At 41.4% G+C, this 15,814-nt stretch overlaps 2 protein-coding genes across 2 annotated transcripts; one reads left to right on the forward strand and one right to left on the reverse strand.

Moving 5' to 3' along the window:
- Window positions 1-3,089, reverse strand: LOC109981345 (KATNB1-like protein 1). Its single transcript, XM_020630087.3, has 10 exons — window positions 2,878-3,089; window positions 2,051-2,163; window positions 1,897-1,934; window positions 1,538-1,808; window positions 1,306-1,421; window positions 1,160-1,210; window positions 990-1,079; window positions 794-889; window positions 529-622; window positions 1-432 (listed from the first exon to the last, which is right to left on the reverse strand). The coding sequence occupies exons 2-10, from the start codon at window positions 2,156-2,158 to the stop codon at window positions 400-402; spliced, it is 897 nt and encodes a 298-aa protein (XP_020485743.1). The 5' UTR covers window positions 2,159-2,163; window positions 2,878-3,089; the 3' UTR covers window positions 1-399.
- acp7 (acid phosphatase 7, tartrate resistant (putative)) lies at window positions 2,458-15,461 on the forward strand. Its single transcript, XM_020630086.3, has 15 exons — window positions 2,458-2,610; window positions 3,459-3,572; window positions 3,749-3,864; window positions 4,510-4,710; window positions 4,814-4,996; window positions 6,309-6,334; window positions 7,103-7,200; window positions 12,042-12,104; window positions 12,933-13,047; window positions 13,219-13,332; window positions 13,902-13,968; window positions 14,333-14,400; window positions 14,482-14,553; window positions 14,924-15,061; window positions 15,151-15,461. Exons 2-15 carry the CDS (start codon window positions 3,550-3,552, stop codon window positions 15,214-15,216), a joined length of 1,350 nt encoding a protein of 449 aa, XP_020485742.1. The 5' UTR covers window positions 2,458-2,610; window positions 3,459-3,549; the 3' UTR covers window positions 15,217-15,461.
- The last annotated feature ends 353 nt before the right edge of the window (window positions 15,462-15,814 follow it).

The raw sequence follows: 15,814 nt of genomic DNA on the forward strand, positions 1-15,814 counted from the left end.
CAATTTTAAATGATACATTTATTAATTACCAGTTTGAGAATTCATTGGAACAGACACACAACATGTCAAAGAACAAGTCTTACTTTCTGTGTGACACTGAAACTCACAATGTGGTCATATTTACAACATCCTTCTGGTCAAATTAAATTGCCTTTACAACACATTAGAACTTCAATTGCACTTTTTCTAAACTTATTTTCAAGTTGCTCTGACAGACAATAAATACAAAAAGAAATAAAGAGTTTATAACTTCAATAAAGAAGTTTTACAGTCATCACATCAGGGCAGTTAGGAACTTTTTATAGGCATTTCTTGTGTGGAAAAAACTGCATATTCAAGGATTTCCTTCAATCTGTGCTGTGCCAGCAGAGAACAAACACTGATCAGCCTCTTCTGTCATCAGGTGAGCTGGGACAGGAAGGAATCAATCACCTAAGGGGTAAGAATGACATTCACAAGATAAGGACATTTTGTATGAAAATTCAAAGCCAACAGTGGAAATGATTTATTTATACATGTGACACTGACCTTTGCAATGTCTCCAGCAGTTCCTGGGACAGATTTCAGTGAAGGTTGCTGATGCCACAATTCCAATAATTGCTGATTAAAAAGCTGGAAATTTCTGTAATAGAGTAAGATAAAATGATGATAGTATAGCATTATTTTGTTTTTAGTGCGCAGAGTGTTTTGCTACTTAACTAGTATGACGCGTGTCAAATCAAAATGGCTCAATCAAATGTTCTGCATAGAAATCTTACTCTAAGTACATTGTGATAAACAGTACAACACTCACTTATCTGAAGTCGACCCACTGTAGCCAGTTGCTCTAAGTTCCTCCCACCAGTTTATCAAAACTGAATTGATCCACTTTAAACCAACCGTAATATACCTGTGAGAATTCAAGACAGCCGTTAGACGTTTGCATTTCTGCACATGAATTATCCTGCATTTAACTGTCAGTTAAAGTTCATGACAGCAGGAATACTCACTCTTCATATGGATTGGTGAGGACTTTCTTTACTAATGGAAAGAGGTCAACACAACAGCCTATAGTGATCCTTGGAGAATCCTCGTCAATGCTGCAACCAAAAATTTGATTCTAAGTCATGTTTACTCCACCTGTAATCACTCAGACCTTTGGAACATTTTAGACACTCACCTTTTGCTTATCATTGGGAGAAAATCAACTAACACGCCGATGTCTTGGATTCTGTACAAAGGAAGTACATTTAAAATACTTTTGAATTCATGCAATCATGCTGTATGTCTCATTCTTAAGAGCAACAACATACAGTGTGTACCTACCTCAGAATGTATGTCAGCAGCTCTCCAACATTTCTCTGCCAGAGTGTTAAAGATACTTTAAGCCTCAGGTTTCTCCCGAAAAGCACATCAATCATTGTGCTGTGATCCTTTGTAAGCTGAAAAACATGGTCAGGTTCAGATATAATCTGCATATCAGTTACACTGTTATTGCTCAAAAAACTCAACAACACAAGAAACAGAAGTGAAGTCACAGCCGTGCAGTATGTCTGACCTCAGTGAGCATACTGTAGTCTGCTTGTTCAGAACCAGTTCTACCAGTCTTGTGGTTATTGTTGACACTTAGAGGAAACTCCCAAGGGTCCATGTCAAATATCTCCTGATGCATGTCCTGCATGCAGTTCATCTCATTCTCCTTGTTTGCAGCATCATAAGTCCTTCCGCTCCCCAGCTGCTTCCTCCGAGCCACCGACAGATGATAAGATTTCCTCTTACATGACACCACCCGCTTCAATCTGCCACTGCCAGAGCGACTCACTGGATTCCTGGGCAGGCAGAAAACATTCTGCTGAAAACTAAATCACACGACACACTCACACGCTGAAATATAGCCACAAAACACGCATGACCTACCTCTTTTTGGGGAGCTCTTCATTTTTATTGTAGTCCTCCTGCATTTAAAAATAACATTTTGCATGGAGATAAATCTCACAACTCTAAATAGAAAAAAAGGTCCAGTATACAGAATTACAGCAGTTTAAAATGATGTGTGTGTCATGCTGCTCACATGTTTAGTGTTTCTTCCATGAGTATATGTCACTCTGTACGGGGTTTCATCACGTTGTAAGGCATGGTCAAGGTTTTGGTACTCTCCATCTTCACTGTTGGAGTCCATTATACCTAGGGAAACAGACCAAACCTGTTTACTTAGTTATAAATAATTGTGAGACATCATTAAATACAATAAAACACACAGCTCATCCCCATTCTAGTCAGGTCAGCAATTTAAAAAAAAAAGTTGTATCTTAATTTATTGACAGAATTCATTCAGCAATTTGTTATGGGCTTAGAGATGGCAAAACATGCTCAGCCAGCCAAAATACAAAAATAAAACAAACAAGCAAACAAGAAAAAAAAAACTAAAAAAAAAAATCCCAGGCAAAACATACCAAAAACACAATTTCCCACAATCCACGTGGGCATTGTTGTTCTTTTACGCAACCAGGAAGTGTTTCCAAGCCGAACAGCTGAACACTGAGTCTTTTTAGGAGCTAATTTAACATTAAGCTATCTTCTTCTATCTTTTTCATAGTGTTACTTTTGGACAGCCAGCTCATAACTCAGACTGTAAGTGTTATTAGTTTAAGATAAAGAAATAGTTAGATTTGGCGTAACGATATCCCCACGCTTTGTAGTTGTTCATAACAGAAGTACGAATTCGCCCTTTGGTGAAAGAATAGGAAAACATCCCCGGGTCAAACCCAGTTCAACGTCGCGATCAGACAGTGGTGATGAAAATATAGACTACATTGTTCCTTATGGCAACTCTTTAAATGCCTTACAAGAGCGTGAAACCACTGACTTTAAACTCGTTATGTGGTGTAGGATACTCACCTTGTTTTCGTTTCCTAACAGAGTTTGAGTTTCCTTTGACGACTAACAAACTGCCATGCAATTTTAACTGCGAGTCCCGCCCATGATTAGAGAATAAAGCCTCCTTTTTTATAACGCAGTTTGTGTGATGTGCACCCTCTAGCGACTAATTCAATATCAATGGTGCAAATTTCAAACCCAATCCTCGGTTGAAGAAGTTGTTTACACTCGTGGTTTTTAAGTCAGCTGATCACACCAGGCCTGTCTGTCTGAACTAGGAAAGACAGTTATCACAGCTGATGAATGATGAATCTGCTTGTACTGTTTTTATGGGCAGGCTAAAATGAATCTTTGATGCTTTTGCCTGCATGAGCTGTGACCCTTCTCCTGATCATTGCAGGCCTATCAGCTGTTTATGTTAGCACTTCATTGATCTGGGGAGAGCTGTGGCTTGTGGGCTAATCCCCTGTGCTGTACTTGAGCTCACATCGGCAGCAATAACTCCACTGAATGCACAAAGGCAAACAACATCAGCTGCTTTTATTGACACATCATCTGTTTCCGTGCGGTTCTAGCTGACTCTTGATGTTTTACTTCTGCAGTTTCATCATTCGGGTTCACTGATGTAGACGTTCTCACCAGAGGACAAAACATGGGCTGTGTGTGTGTGTGTGAGGCTTCCAGTGAGGTCTTATGTTAACAGGCGCTAAGTTCAGGTAAGATATTTTAAAGCAGAATTGTGCCATAGTACCAAAGACACACATTGATTGCTTTGGTTTTATATCAGGACGCTGTGTCATGTGATGTTTGAATGACAACTGTAAGCATCATGTGATTACAGTGATATAAAAGTTATGGTTTTGTTGTCAGCCAGTTTGCTCCTTCTGTCCAGTTTTAAAATGGGACCTGTTCGTGCTGCCTGGGCTTTGCTCAGCCTTGCACCCCTGTTCGTGCTTGGTGTTCCTCCAATTTGGACCCAACCAGAGCAGGTCCACCTCTCTTATCCAGGTAGGTGTTTGAACTGTTTCCATTTGCTGAGGGATACAGTTTTACTCTCCAAAAACACTGAACTACACACGACAAACTAGTTTCTAAGCCGAATGGTTTGCAAATGTACAGATGTTTTTTACTGGGAAAAAATAAACAGATACAATAATGGATACAAACCCTGATATATAATTGGAAAGCTCTGCTTGTTTTTTAAGGTCTGACTGAAGTCTGATTCACCTCTAGATATGTTGAAATCAAAAAAGTCAGTGTGATTTATTTTATGAAGCTGAATAAATAACTGAAGGCATTGATGAATTATTAAGGTTTATTACATGCAACAGCTGACATGTTATATTTAGAGTGGTATTGTTTAAAGAAACCCAGTCATTCAATTTGTTTCAATACAGCTAATATCACTCTTGTTCCTCAGAGGCTTTGCAGCATTCATTTTCTTTTACTTTATGGTGAAGGTTGTCACTTAATGAGTCGACGTCTTGATGAAATGAGTACTTCACTCAGCTTTCTGGTGCGTCTGACTATCTGCAAGATCAAAGTCAGCCTCCTCATTTGCACAGCTTCTATAAATGCATGAGTACATGAATCCTATAATTTTGTCTGATCAATTTGCACCTCAACTCCAGTGAACAGTGGCTTCATTCACAGGAGAGCCGGGGTCTATGCTGGTGACCTGGACCACCTTTAATAAAACAGAGAGCAAGGTGGAGTACGGCCTTCTGGGGGGTCGGCTCTTTGAGATGACGGCCACAGGTGACGCTACTTTGTTTGTCGACTCTGGAGAGGAGAAGAGGAAGATGTTCATCCACAGAGTCACTCTCACAGGCCTCAAAGCTGCCTCTACATATGGTGGGTGGAGATTTTACATCACTGACTTTGACCTTTGCCTTGTCAGAGTGTTTTCCCACACATACATCTTCAAGAGTTTTTTTTCTCCTTCCCTTAACGACAGTCTACCACTGTGGGAGCAACGACGGCTGGAGCGACGTGTTCTTCTTCACTGCTCTGAATGACAGCACACGTTTCAGCCCCAGGTTTGCTCTGTACGGTGACCTTGGCAATGAGAACCCTCAGTCTCTGGCTCGACTGCAGAAGGAGACGCAGCTGAGCATGTACGATGCTATCCTGCACATAGGTAACCTCCACACTACACTTGAATTATTAATATCAGTATTATTTGAACTGTTAAAGCAGCGACGAGGTGTTCAGTTTTATCTGTTGTCTGACGCCAAAGTCAACATTCAGCAGGACTTAGCTTAGGACAAATGATGTAAGCATTCATTTAAATGGGGTCCAACAGAAAAAAGTCTAATAAAGAAGTAATGTATCATACATCAGGTAGTAACTGTATTCAATATAACAGTACCCATGCCTCCGTTGAGATTCTGGCTCTGGAGCATTACTGTATGGTCACTTGCTGGCACATTTAAGAGGTTGATATTTAAAGGAAAATGTTTATGTGTTGAACCGAAATGTGTTCCCCTGAAAATTAGTCTGCTTCTCTGTCTATTGTACCCTCTGTCTCACTTTCATGCCAGCGATTGAAGAAACAGACATGTTTTTCTTCTTCTTTTCCTGGCTCGTCAAATGAATCGCTAAGTGAATCTATTAACGAGATCTCAGAGCTGAAATACAAAACTGTGTTCCTCATGAATCCAGATCAGACTTCTCAGTGAGACTAACAATTGTCCACTGGTCAATATGATATAGTTTGTACATAACAATATTTAGAAATAAGATTCACTGTTTTCCTAATCACAGTTGGATGAGAAGTTTAATACCGTAAAGCAGCAGATTAGCTAAACTTAATTTAGCTGAGCATAAATACAAGAAGCAGAAGGAATCAGCCAGCAAATTAAAACCTTCAAAAGTCATGTAGACATTTTGTTTTTTATGCTGATTTAAAAAAACAAGATTCAACATTCTTGTTTAGTGAGGTTTATAGTTGAGGGTAATCCAGAGGAGTTTACTTTTAGAGGGAGCAGATGTTATGTTTTTTTTTTTTTTTTAAAGATTTATTTTTGGGCTTTTTGTGCCTTTTAATGGAGAGATAGGACAGTGGATAGAATCGGAAACCAGGGAGAGAGAGTGGGGAACGACATGCGGGAGGGAGGCCACAGGCGGGATGCGAGCCCGGGCCGCCCGCTTGAGACGACAGCCTCCATACATGGGGCGCGCGCCCTAACCATTGCGCCCCAGCAGATGTTATGTTAAGCTAATTATCAGCCCCCTGGTTCTACTTTCACATTGAACATTTAACGTGAGGATGGAATCAATCTTCTGATCTTTCTGCAAATAAAAGTGATCTGATGTTTAACTATCTCCTTAAGTGCATCCTCCCTGTACTGTAGGTAAAGCTGTGTTTGATGACAGAATGATTTCATTAAATTGTATTGAAAACTTTAGGATCGGTTCTAATTTGTGAATTTTGTACGTTTGTTTCCTAGGGGACTTTGCCTACGACATGCATGAGGTATTCATTTCTCTTCTGTCTCTTCAATATCGTGAACTCTGATCACACACAGTTTCACTTCTATCATTGGCATCAATTGTTCTTCATCAATAACCTATTTGTCAGAAAGCCATTTCACCGCTGTGTATGATCCGTGAATACAAAGTCCCTCAGCTGCGGTTGAGACACACATCTCGTGTTTACTCACTCTGTGGATGCTTCAACCTGCTGCTAAAGATATGCGGTGATGTCACCACAGGATTTCTTGGAAAAAAAATTGCACCATTCATAACCCCAAATATGAAGTCCTGACATCAATGTTGCTCACCTTACAAACCTCCCAACTGTCATCACTCATATTAAGCAAACGTAACCCTGTCTTGGATGTTAATATAATTCTTTCTAGTTCATGAATACTTCATGTTTTGTTTTTTTCAAATATGGAAAAATGCGAAATGCAATCAGCAGACTACTAAAAAAAAAAAAGAATAACCATAATTCAGCCAAGCTGGAATGTGTGAGCACATCCTGTGGCTTCACTGATAAACTGACTACAAAAACAGACAGAGGAAGGGAATGAATGACTGTGGCAGGTAGAATCCATCAGTGCAGTATGAACCAAAGTGAGATTTTTAAGGGACAAAGCGTTTTGTTTTGAAGACTCATCTTTCTTTTTCCTTCCTGACGCTGTGAGAGAAATAGACTCACATGCTCATTCAAATGAATATGGCGTAATATTGTTCTCTGATCTTTGGCCTCGTGTAATGGCTGAATGTCCCTTTTTAACAGGACAATGCCAGGATTGGAGACGAGTTCATGAGGCAGGTCGAGTCCATAGCTGCCTACGTGCCCTACATGACCTGTCCAGGCAACCACGAAGCAACATAGTAAGTGTCATTTAATATATGCCCATCCATTTAGTGTGTATTGTCTTTAAAAATAAGCTCAGACACACATGATATAAAGTACATCTCTTTATTGTGACTGGGAAATTTAAACAGAGCCAGTGAGGTTGTCAAAATTGTAGATATTTATTCGATAGCATGTGTTTTAAAATTATATGATGTCCTTATTTTTTAAAAGTTTGATAATATCTGAAAGTACTGAACTTAAAAAAAAAAAAACACATATCTTCAGTGTTATTTTAACCTAAAGCTGCCGCAAGACATAGAAGTTCTCTCTGAGGTTTTCAACAACTTTTGGCTTTAAAGTTACATTCATGTCTCTCACAATCTGACGGAAAGCAGAAGAGGTGACACTGTCTTAACTGTCTAAACACATTGGCAACGTTCCAGTCCCGAATCAGTGCCAATGTTCTGTTCAGTTTAGACAGAGTGCAGGAGTTTGCCTGCCATGTTTGGTCATTTAAAAACAAGACAATTCTCTATTGGGTGATTAGGACTTCTAGTTTTGTCTCCTTGCTATAGAAAGAGGTATTGCTTATGTTTGATTTTTTTTTTCTAAGTTTCTGGTATCCTGACAATCCTAAGTAACCTTTGAGTGCACATGGAAGCGTTCATGCTCAGAACAGGGGGGCACATAGCTGTTGTGGTTTGGGGTAAAAACATTGATACGAGCTGAATTACAAAGTGGTGAGAGAGACGTGCAAGACTCCACATGACAAATGACTCTCAGAACTGGCTACTGTAAATGCAAAGTTTGCGTGCAGGATTTTTGAAGGAGAATAACCGACTCCCCCTCTCTCTGGTCTGCTGCCGTTCTTCCCTCATAAAGAACAAACTGTGGCCTGCAGAAAAACTCCTCATTGTACCATTTGAACAGATGGGAGCTATTTTGGTCGCCAAAGGCTGGAGCGGTGTCAGAAACCACCAACATCTAAACAAGGCAGCGCTCTCCAAAACACACATTTATCTGACTGGGAATGATCAGATTTCACTATCTGTTTCTCAGCTCACAGAGAGTCAGACGGTCCAGTGGTGAAGGGAACTCTGTCTGAGTTTTCACTCATCTCCCCTGAATGTGTTGATCACAATTGAGTCAGAGAAACGTTCTGGACTGAACAACCTATTGAATAATTGTTGTTATTCAAGCCAAATGTCTCAACATGTCCTGGTTACAGCTTCTTGGATGTGGACATTTTTTATCTTTTCTTGCAGGAATGTTAATTTATTACCTTTTCGCTATGGATTCTTATTCAGACAAAATATGCAACTGTGAATCTATGGCAGACAATTGTTCTCTATTTTGCAACAGCTCAAATATAAACTATGTTAATTTTTAAAACTGCAGAAAAACACAACAAAGCAGCCTTGCCACTTGGAGCTGCTGCGGCTCAGTTGGTGGAGTCAGTTCGATCCCCAGTTCCTGCTGCCACATGTCCGATGTGTCATTAGACAAGACACTACCCCAAGGTTCTCCTGCTGCCTCGTCTGCGGCGTATGAATGCGTATGAATGTGATTAGTTAATACTGATTCTACAATTCTACAATTTATTTATCAGATGTATCCAAAGCGACGTAAATCAGAGAGAAAGTACAACACAAGCAAGGATCTAGAGCTGAGGAAACAATGTCAGTAAGTGCAAATGATCAGCTTCACGCTCCCCATCGGATGCACAGGCTGGGTCTTTAGCTTTTTCTTAAAGGTGCAAATCGGTGCCGATCGGATGGAGTTAGGAAGTTCGTTCCACCACTGGGGGGCGACAAAGAAGAAAAGTCTAGTTAGAGTCTTAGGGCCATGTTGTGAAGGTTGGATTTGATGGACTGACAGACACTTTACATAGCAACCTCTGCCATCAGCGTGTGAATGGGTGGGTGTGACCTGTGGTGTAAAAGCGCTTTGAGTAGTTAAAAGACTAGAAAAGCGCTATACAAGCTCAGGGCTCGGATCCGACCTGTGGCTCCTTTCCAACGGCCAACAATCTCCTTGGTGTGTCAGGGCCTTTAGGGTACATTTTCAAGTTCAGCGAAATGGAATTGAGTTGAAGATGATTAAAGACTCTTATAATGTTGAGACAGCAAAACTTAAGTGACCTCAGATGCTTTTAATACCACACATCAGCAACTTATGCGCCCCTTTAATTCCAAGCACATTTGCTGAGTTCGGTTGTTTGTTTGTGCTTTTTTAAAACCTTTTTTAGGTGCCTGATCTTGCAACATAATATTGACTTGCTGCTCCGATAGGGAGACGGTTCTCGCCTGGCCCTGCCATGTGTGATGTGACGTCTGTCTGGTTCTTATTAAGGAGCTGCTAACAGTAGTCTCTTTTTCTTGGCGCCGCATCCCGACATGAGAACTTGATATCGAGAACAAACTTGCTCGCTGTGTTACATAACCAGAAATCCAGCTCCTATACCTTAATTTGTGTTTTGCTCTGCGGTGTTTTGAAGAATCAAAATATTCCCAGCAGCTTGCTCCTGCTTTTCTCCCTCTCTCTCTCTCTCTCTCTCTCTCTCTCTCTATACTCCTCTGTTCCTCTCTTTCCGACCTCAAGAGCTCATGGGTAGAGAGAAAATTGAAACAGGACAGACCACAAACGTTTTCAGTCAGCATTCCAGCGGGATGAGAACAGAGGATCCACAGAAGATGCTAAGGCCCCAATCAAGACTGTCTTTGTTCCCAGAAGCACAATAAGGTTCATCAGGCCCTCCGAGGGACCGAGATATAACCGTCGCTGCCTAAAACAATGTCCTGTGATGGCCGTCAGTGATATGCCTCCTGAAGACTACAACTGCTCCCTTTCATCCCTCTAACGGCCGGGATTAAGCTCATCAGATGATGAAAGGGGAGGCTTGATGAGACTTGTTGGGTCAGTTTAAGAACCAGGATGTCCACATTGAATTAGACAGCGACCAGATTTTTATCTCCATAACATTTTAACGAGAAACCAAAACACACACGCTTTGGGTTACAGAGGGTGACTCACACTCTAAGTAGGTCTCCCACAGTGAAGATTAATAAGGCAAATATAGGCTTATCATATTTGTAGCCAATCAGATTTCCCTCTCTCTGAACCAGAAAACAAAAGACTTAAAACTAAGTCTGCAGTTTTTTGTTTTTTTTACGGCAGCTATAAGCCTCTCCCTCAGGGCATGCCAAGTTACATCACTCTGTTTGTATTACTAGAGAGAACGTGTATTATTTTACTGACTGAAAATATAATCGTTTATTTCTCTTAACTACATGGGACCTTCCCAGATCTCCCTGCATTTTTGCTAAATACTGGCCCCGGCCACAAGATGGCAGCATGAACACATGTAAAGGACTGTTCCCGCTTCAGTTCCTCTACAGACACTTCTGTCTATTTTAGCTTTCTTTTTTGTGACTTGTAGGAAGTCTGAGCTTCTTATCAAAAAGGCTGATTCTGAATTGGGTGGATAGTATTAGGATAGACACTAAAAGGATGAAAAGAGATGCTGAGTCAGATGGTTTTCTCCTTTAAACTGAAGGATCACAGCTCACACTGAAGCCTTGCCCATTTAACACTGACCTTAGTGTCCACTTAAACTTCTGCTCTCATTATTGAAGACTTACTCAGCATGGCTGGAGGTCTCTTGGTTCCTCCAGCCATCCTCAGGTAAGATCAGATCCTTACCTGAGCTAGGATCTAGCTCAGGTACGCTAGCTCAGGCTGAAATTAAAAACCGTGAAAAGAGACTGGCGATTTGTCGTCAGGGAGAGAAGTCCATGAAGGAGTTCAGTACACATTGTAGTGGAGAGAATGTAAATAACGGTGCACTCTTGGATGTTTGTTTTTGAATATTTCTTGTCTAAAAGAACTTGTTTGTGAATCATTTGCTGGTCTTTAGTGGCATGGACTCGGGTAGCAGTGAGGGAAAGGTTTAAGTCATGGATTGAGCATTTAAAGCATCCTACTTAGTCAGGATCAAGCATGAAGCACCACAACTCAGCGGTTAAATTATTGTGGAAGTCACATACGATTTAATTCCTATAATGGATGCTACATTTCAAATTATGGGGCTCTTTAGGGAAGATGTCATGGTTTTCAGAGGGGTATATTTACCGGCCTTTTTTCCCCCCTGATTGACGGATGCATCACGGCTCGCTCTCTCCATCTCAGCTCCACCCAAGCTTCCACACTGGGCCCTAAATTTGATCATCTGGCTCCAAAAAAAAAAAAGAAAAGACCATGATCTTAAACTCAATGACATGCTATCATAAACTAGTAGAGGGATGTCACAGAGGCTGAGATCACGTTTTCAAGCCTTTAATTTTGAAGAGCTAGCCACTGATAGTCCAGCTACAGCAAAGTGTACGGTTTCTTTGAATTTCTAAAATTAGAGACATGTATTTAACGTTTGACACAGATGTCAGCACAACAGTTTAATGGTCATGCTCAACCTCTAATATATATATTTGAGAGTTTTATTTAAGTGCGGCACGAAACAAAAAATGATTGCAGCAGAATGAGGCGGTCATTTTAAAGAAATGCTGGTTTCAAAGCAAAGCTGAGAATTCTCTTGAGAGTAATGATGTGCAGATTCCCTGTTTGTTTTTGTGACAGCTCTGGCATAGGCACCACAAAGTAAGAAAGAGCACACCCTGAACCCTGAACTCTAAACGGCACACTGCACAACACCTGTTTTTATCAGTTGCTGCACTTTGTGTTTTAAATGTAAGCTATGTGTTTAGTGTTTGTGACAAGTTGTGTCGAAATCAAGTTTATCTATCTTAAAGTCTGCGGTCTTCAAATAACTTGAATTGCATGATCAGTCCATTGAACCAGCTTTTATCTTTGTTGTTTGCAGTAACTTCTCCAACTACAGGAATCGGTTCAGCATGCCAGGCAAGACCGAGAGCCTGTGGTACAGGTGAGGAAAAGGAAAAAAGGTGGACTTGCAGATCCTGGGAGAAATAATACAGCCAGTTTTTGCATTAGTTAAGGTGGTCGTCGACTTGCTTAAATCGTGTGTCTACAGCAGATAGATCAAGAAGAGGATGCTGGAATCACGCAGAGCAAGAGAAATAATTTATTTTCCAACAGAGGCCCCATGTGAAGTATCATATTTAGGTTTAGCAAGCCTGCTACTGTATTTCAGTCAGCATTAATGAGCTGCAAGAGGCCGCCCAGAGGAGTTGGCAGCAGAGGAGTGCAGAGTGCCCTTCTCTTAGTTTAGTTTGCCTCTCCTATCTCAGGGACCAGGGAGGACTACACAATGGGACTATACATCCTACTGGGTGACTCATAGCTCACTGCAGACCTCCTCAGACAGAAAGATAAAACCAGACTAGATCATAGACCAGCTGCCCACTCCTCAGTCCCAGGGTCTAGACGCAGCCAGGCCTGCTGGCTGAGAGCCATGGCTCCATGTGCATGGTTATGAAAACTGGAGGAACAATCAAACCACAGGACTGCTTCTGGAAACTTTTTCAGTTTATAACATGCGCTACACATGTAGAGAACATATGCTTTTCCATCAAGCCTGCATCAGAACATGAAAGCACACAAAGCAAAGAAAGAGTCTGTAAAGTGGATCTGGCATCGCATTCAACAGCAAAATGTCAGAGACAGACTTTTGGAGTACTTTTCACACTATCTTGAGTGAACAGCGAGGTCTGTTCTCGCTTAACTGCTCATTTTCAGCATGCTTCCTCCACTGGGTCAGGCTGTGTATCAATTTAACGATCTGTGTCCGCAGCTGGAACCTGGGGTCAGCGCACATCATCTCCCTCTCCACCGAGGTTTATTTCTATCTCCAGTTCGGCCTGGAGCTCCTCTTCAAGCAGTACGAGTGGTTGAGGAAAGACCTGGAGGTTAATGGCCGCACCGTTTACATGTGTTGATGATGGCAAAGTGCTCTGGTTTTGTTCCCACACTCGCCTCTCTGCCTCTAACACTATGTTGATTTTGTTCCATTTTCCTTTTGCTCTACTTCGAATGCAATGATTTCTCTTTCTTTTCAAAATAAAATTGTCTAAACCCAGGAGGCCAACAAGCCGGAGAACCGTGCAGTACGTCCCTGGATCATCACCATGGGACACAGACCCATGTACTGCTCTGATGACGACCAGGACGACTGCACCACGTTTGACTCCTATGTATGTAAACCACTGAATCCTGTCAGTAAAGTCATACACTTTTTTACACAGATGTCCTAAGTTATGCATTGTGTATGCATATGTGTCTATTAAATGGGTTTATTTGATTCTGCTGAGCAAAATACATCAGACCATGAACATACAAACATTTAGCAAAAGATCACCAAAGTGTTTATTATTCATCTCATCGGTTTTATGCAAAGAGTATCACATGTCTATGGTACAGCGTTTTTTTGTGTAATCACATAAAGTTTTTCGTAGGATTCATATTTGTTATGTTGCCTGAAATTTCAATCACACCTGGTAGTAGACGTGTCACATTTACTGCAAGCTGGCCAGTCCTCATCATAGCCCGTAAGCACATTCAGCACAGCCTGCTGTCATAATCACTTTAATTTGGATTAAATAGTTTCCACTTAGACTTTTCTTGTCTCAGCACTTGGCACAGTTTGGACTGAGGCTGGCATGGGTGAAGTGGAGCCTTACCAGGTTGTATTTCAGGTAGCAGGTAAAGTTTCAGACACTGGTGCCAGTTCTTGCTGTTATTATTCCTCTCTGTTATATCTCAGGTCAGACGGGGAAGGAATGACACCAAACCAACAGCTCCGGGTCTAGAGGATCTATTCTACCGCTATGGTATTTACACACTCAATCGGTTAGGACAAACATATATCCTAAAAGTTACTGAGAGCAGAGCAATTCTAACATCCTTTATAAAAAACAAGCCTTTGGTCCCAAGAGCCCCATTTGTTAATGTTTGCCTTGTATTACATGTCTCACACTTCTGTTTGTTGCATTTAATTACCGAACTTGTTGTGGAACTTAGGAGGTTTTGGTTGCTCTGATGTGAAGATTTTGGTCATTGCGGAGAAAAGCTCAGAATTAAACGGGCAATGGATCTGAGAAACTTGAGATTTCACAGCTAAATGTTTTAAATTGAGACGTTGAGCTGGTTATTTTTCTACTGAAGATGCCGATTATCATCAAATCTCTTTCACAGGGGTGGATGTGGAGCTGTGGGCGCATGAGCACACATACGAGAGGCTGTGGCCCGTCTACGGTGACAAGGTCAGCTCCTCACCGTATTCTTATTTCTGTAGTCTTTGTTTTGGATCAGTGAGCGAGACTTGTGTGTTTTTTCTCTTGAAGGTGTTCAATGGGAGCAAAGAGCAGCCTTATGTGAACCCAAAAGCTCCCGTTCACATCATCACAGGCTCTGCTGTAAGTAATTTTACATCACTGCATCAGAATTTTTCCACCAATGTCAAATCATAAATTGACAGCAGCATCAACAAAAACAAAGTTGCATTGTTCGAAGTCCCTTCTGTGCAGCAGTTGGTATGCCACATGGTTCAGAGCCAGCTGTTTCTATGGTTAAGTCTTTTTTGATGTGGTGGAGAGCAGTGCAGGACTTGCCTCGTCACCTAACCGCAGAGGGATTAGTCATCAGCATATCAAACTGCAGCCAGACTCACGCCGAGGCGCAGCCACAGTTGTAAATGTCACAGGGTTTTTGTGGATAGAGCTGGAGTGGGGGGCGGGCAGCTCATCAACAACAGATCTACTTTAAACCCCGCTAATTCCTCTGCAGGGCTGCAGAGAGAAGACTGACAGGTTCAACCCAAACCCCAAAGAGTGGAGCGCCTTCCGCAGCACAGACTACGGCTACACCCGCATGCACGTGGTGAACAGCACTCACCTGTACCTGGAGCAGGTCTCTGATGACCAGGTGAGCACACATGTACACATTTATAGCAAGTGGAGAGGGTTTATTTAAAGGCCCAAAAAAGTTAACATTGACTTCTTTGTGTGTTCCAGTATGGGAAAGTGATTGACAGCATTTGGGTGGTGAAGGAAAAGCACGGTTACTCTTCCTGGTTCTGAAGAGTGCTATCATTTTTTTTTTTTTTAATCTACTAAGGAAATGCACTTTAAACCTAAAACAAGCAAACAAGGTATGCTCTAATGAATACAGTTACACAATTAATTCCTAATTCAGCATATTAAATTAGGACCGCTTTATGATGATCTACTGTAAATGAATTTGCTGTCAGGTGCTCTATTAAACAATGTTTTGTAGACAGAGTACCAGAAATGAATAGTTTTAATAAAGTCTGATTTTCTATGGATCTCTGGCTGGTCCTTCCTCCAAAAATCCCCGTTGTTCATCACTGTAGTCCAACTATTTGTTTTTTTAGTTTCACTTCTCATAGTGAGAATCTGGCAGACACCAGGCCCCGTTCCCCTCAAAGCACATTTTTCATTTCAAAAACCTGGAGAATGCACTTGCACACATCAGATTCTCCTTTCTATCGCTCTTTCTAGATGACAGATTCTCCCCTGGCTAATCGCATCAGGATATTGGAACCTCATTTCACTGTCCATCTGTGTGGCCTTCAGGGCCTTAAAACAAAAAGACACATGGATTTCGACGTCTGCATAAAAGGGCGGTTATGTAACTCAGGGATGCTTGTGGCTTGGG

The sequence above is a fragment of the Labrus bergylta genome, chromosome 18 (assembly GCF_963930695.1).
Source record: "Labrus bergylta chromosome 18, fLabBer1.1, whole genome shotgun sequence".
NCBI lineage: Eukaryota > Metazoa > Chordata > Actinopteri > Labriformes > Labridae > Labrus > Labrus bergylta.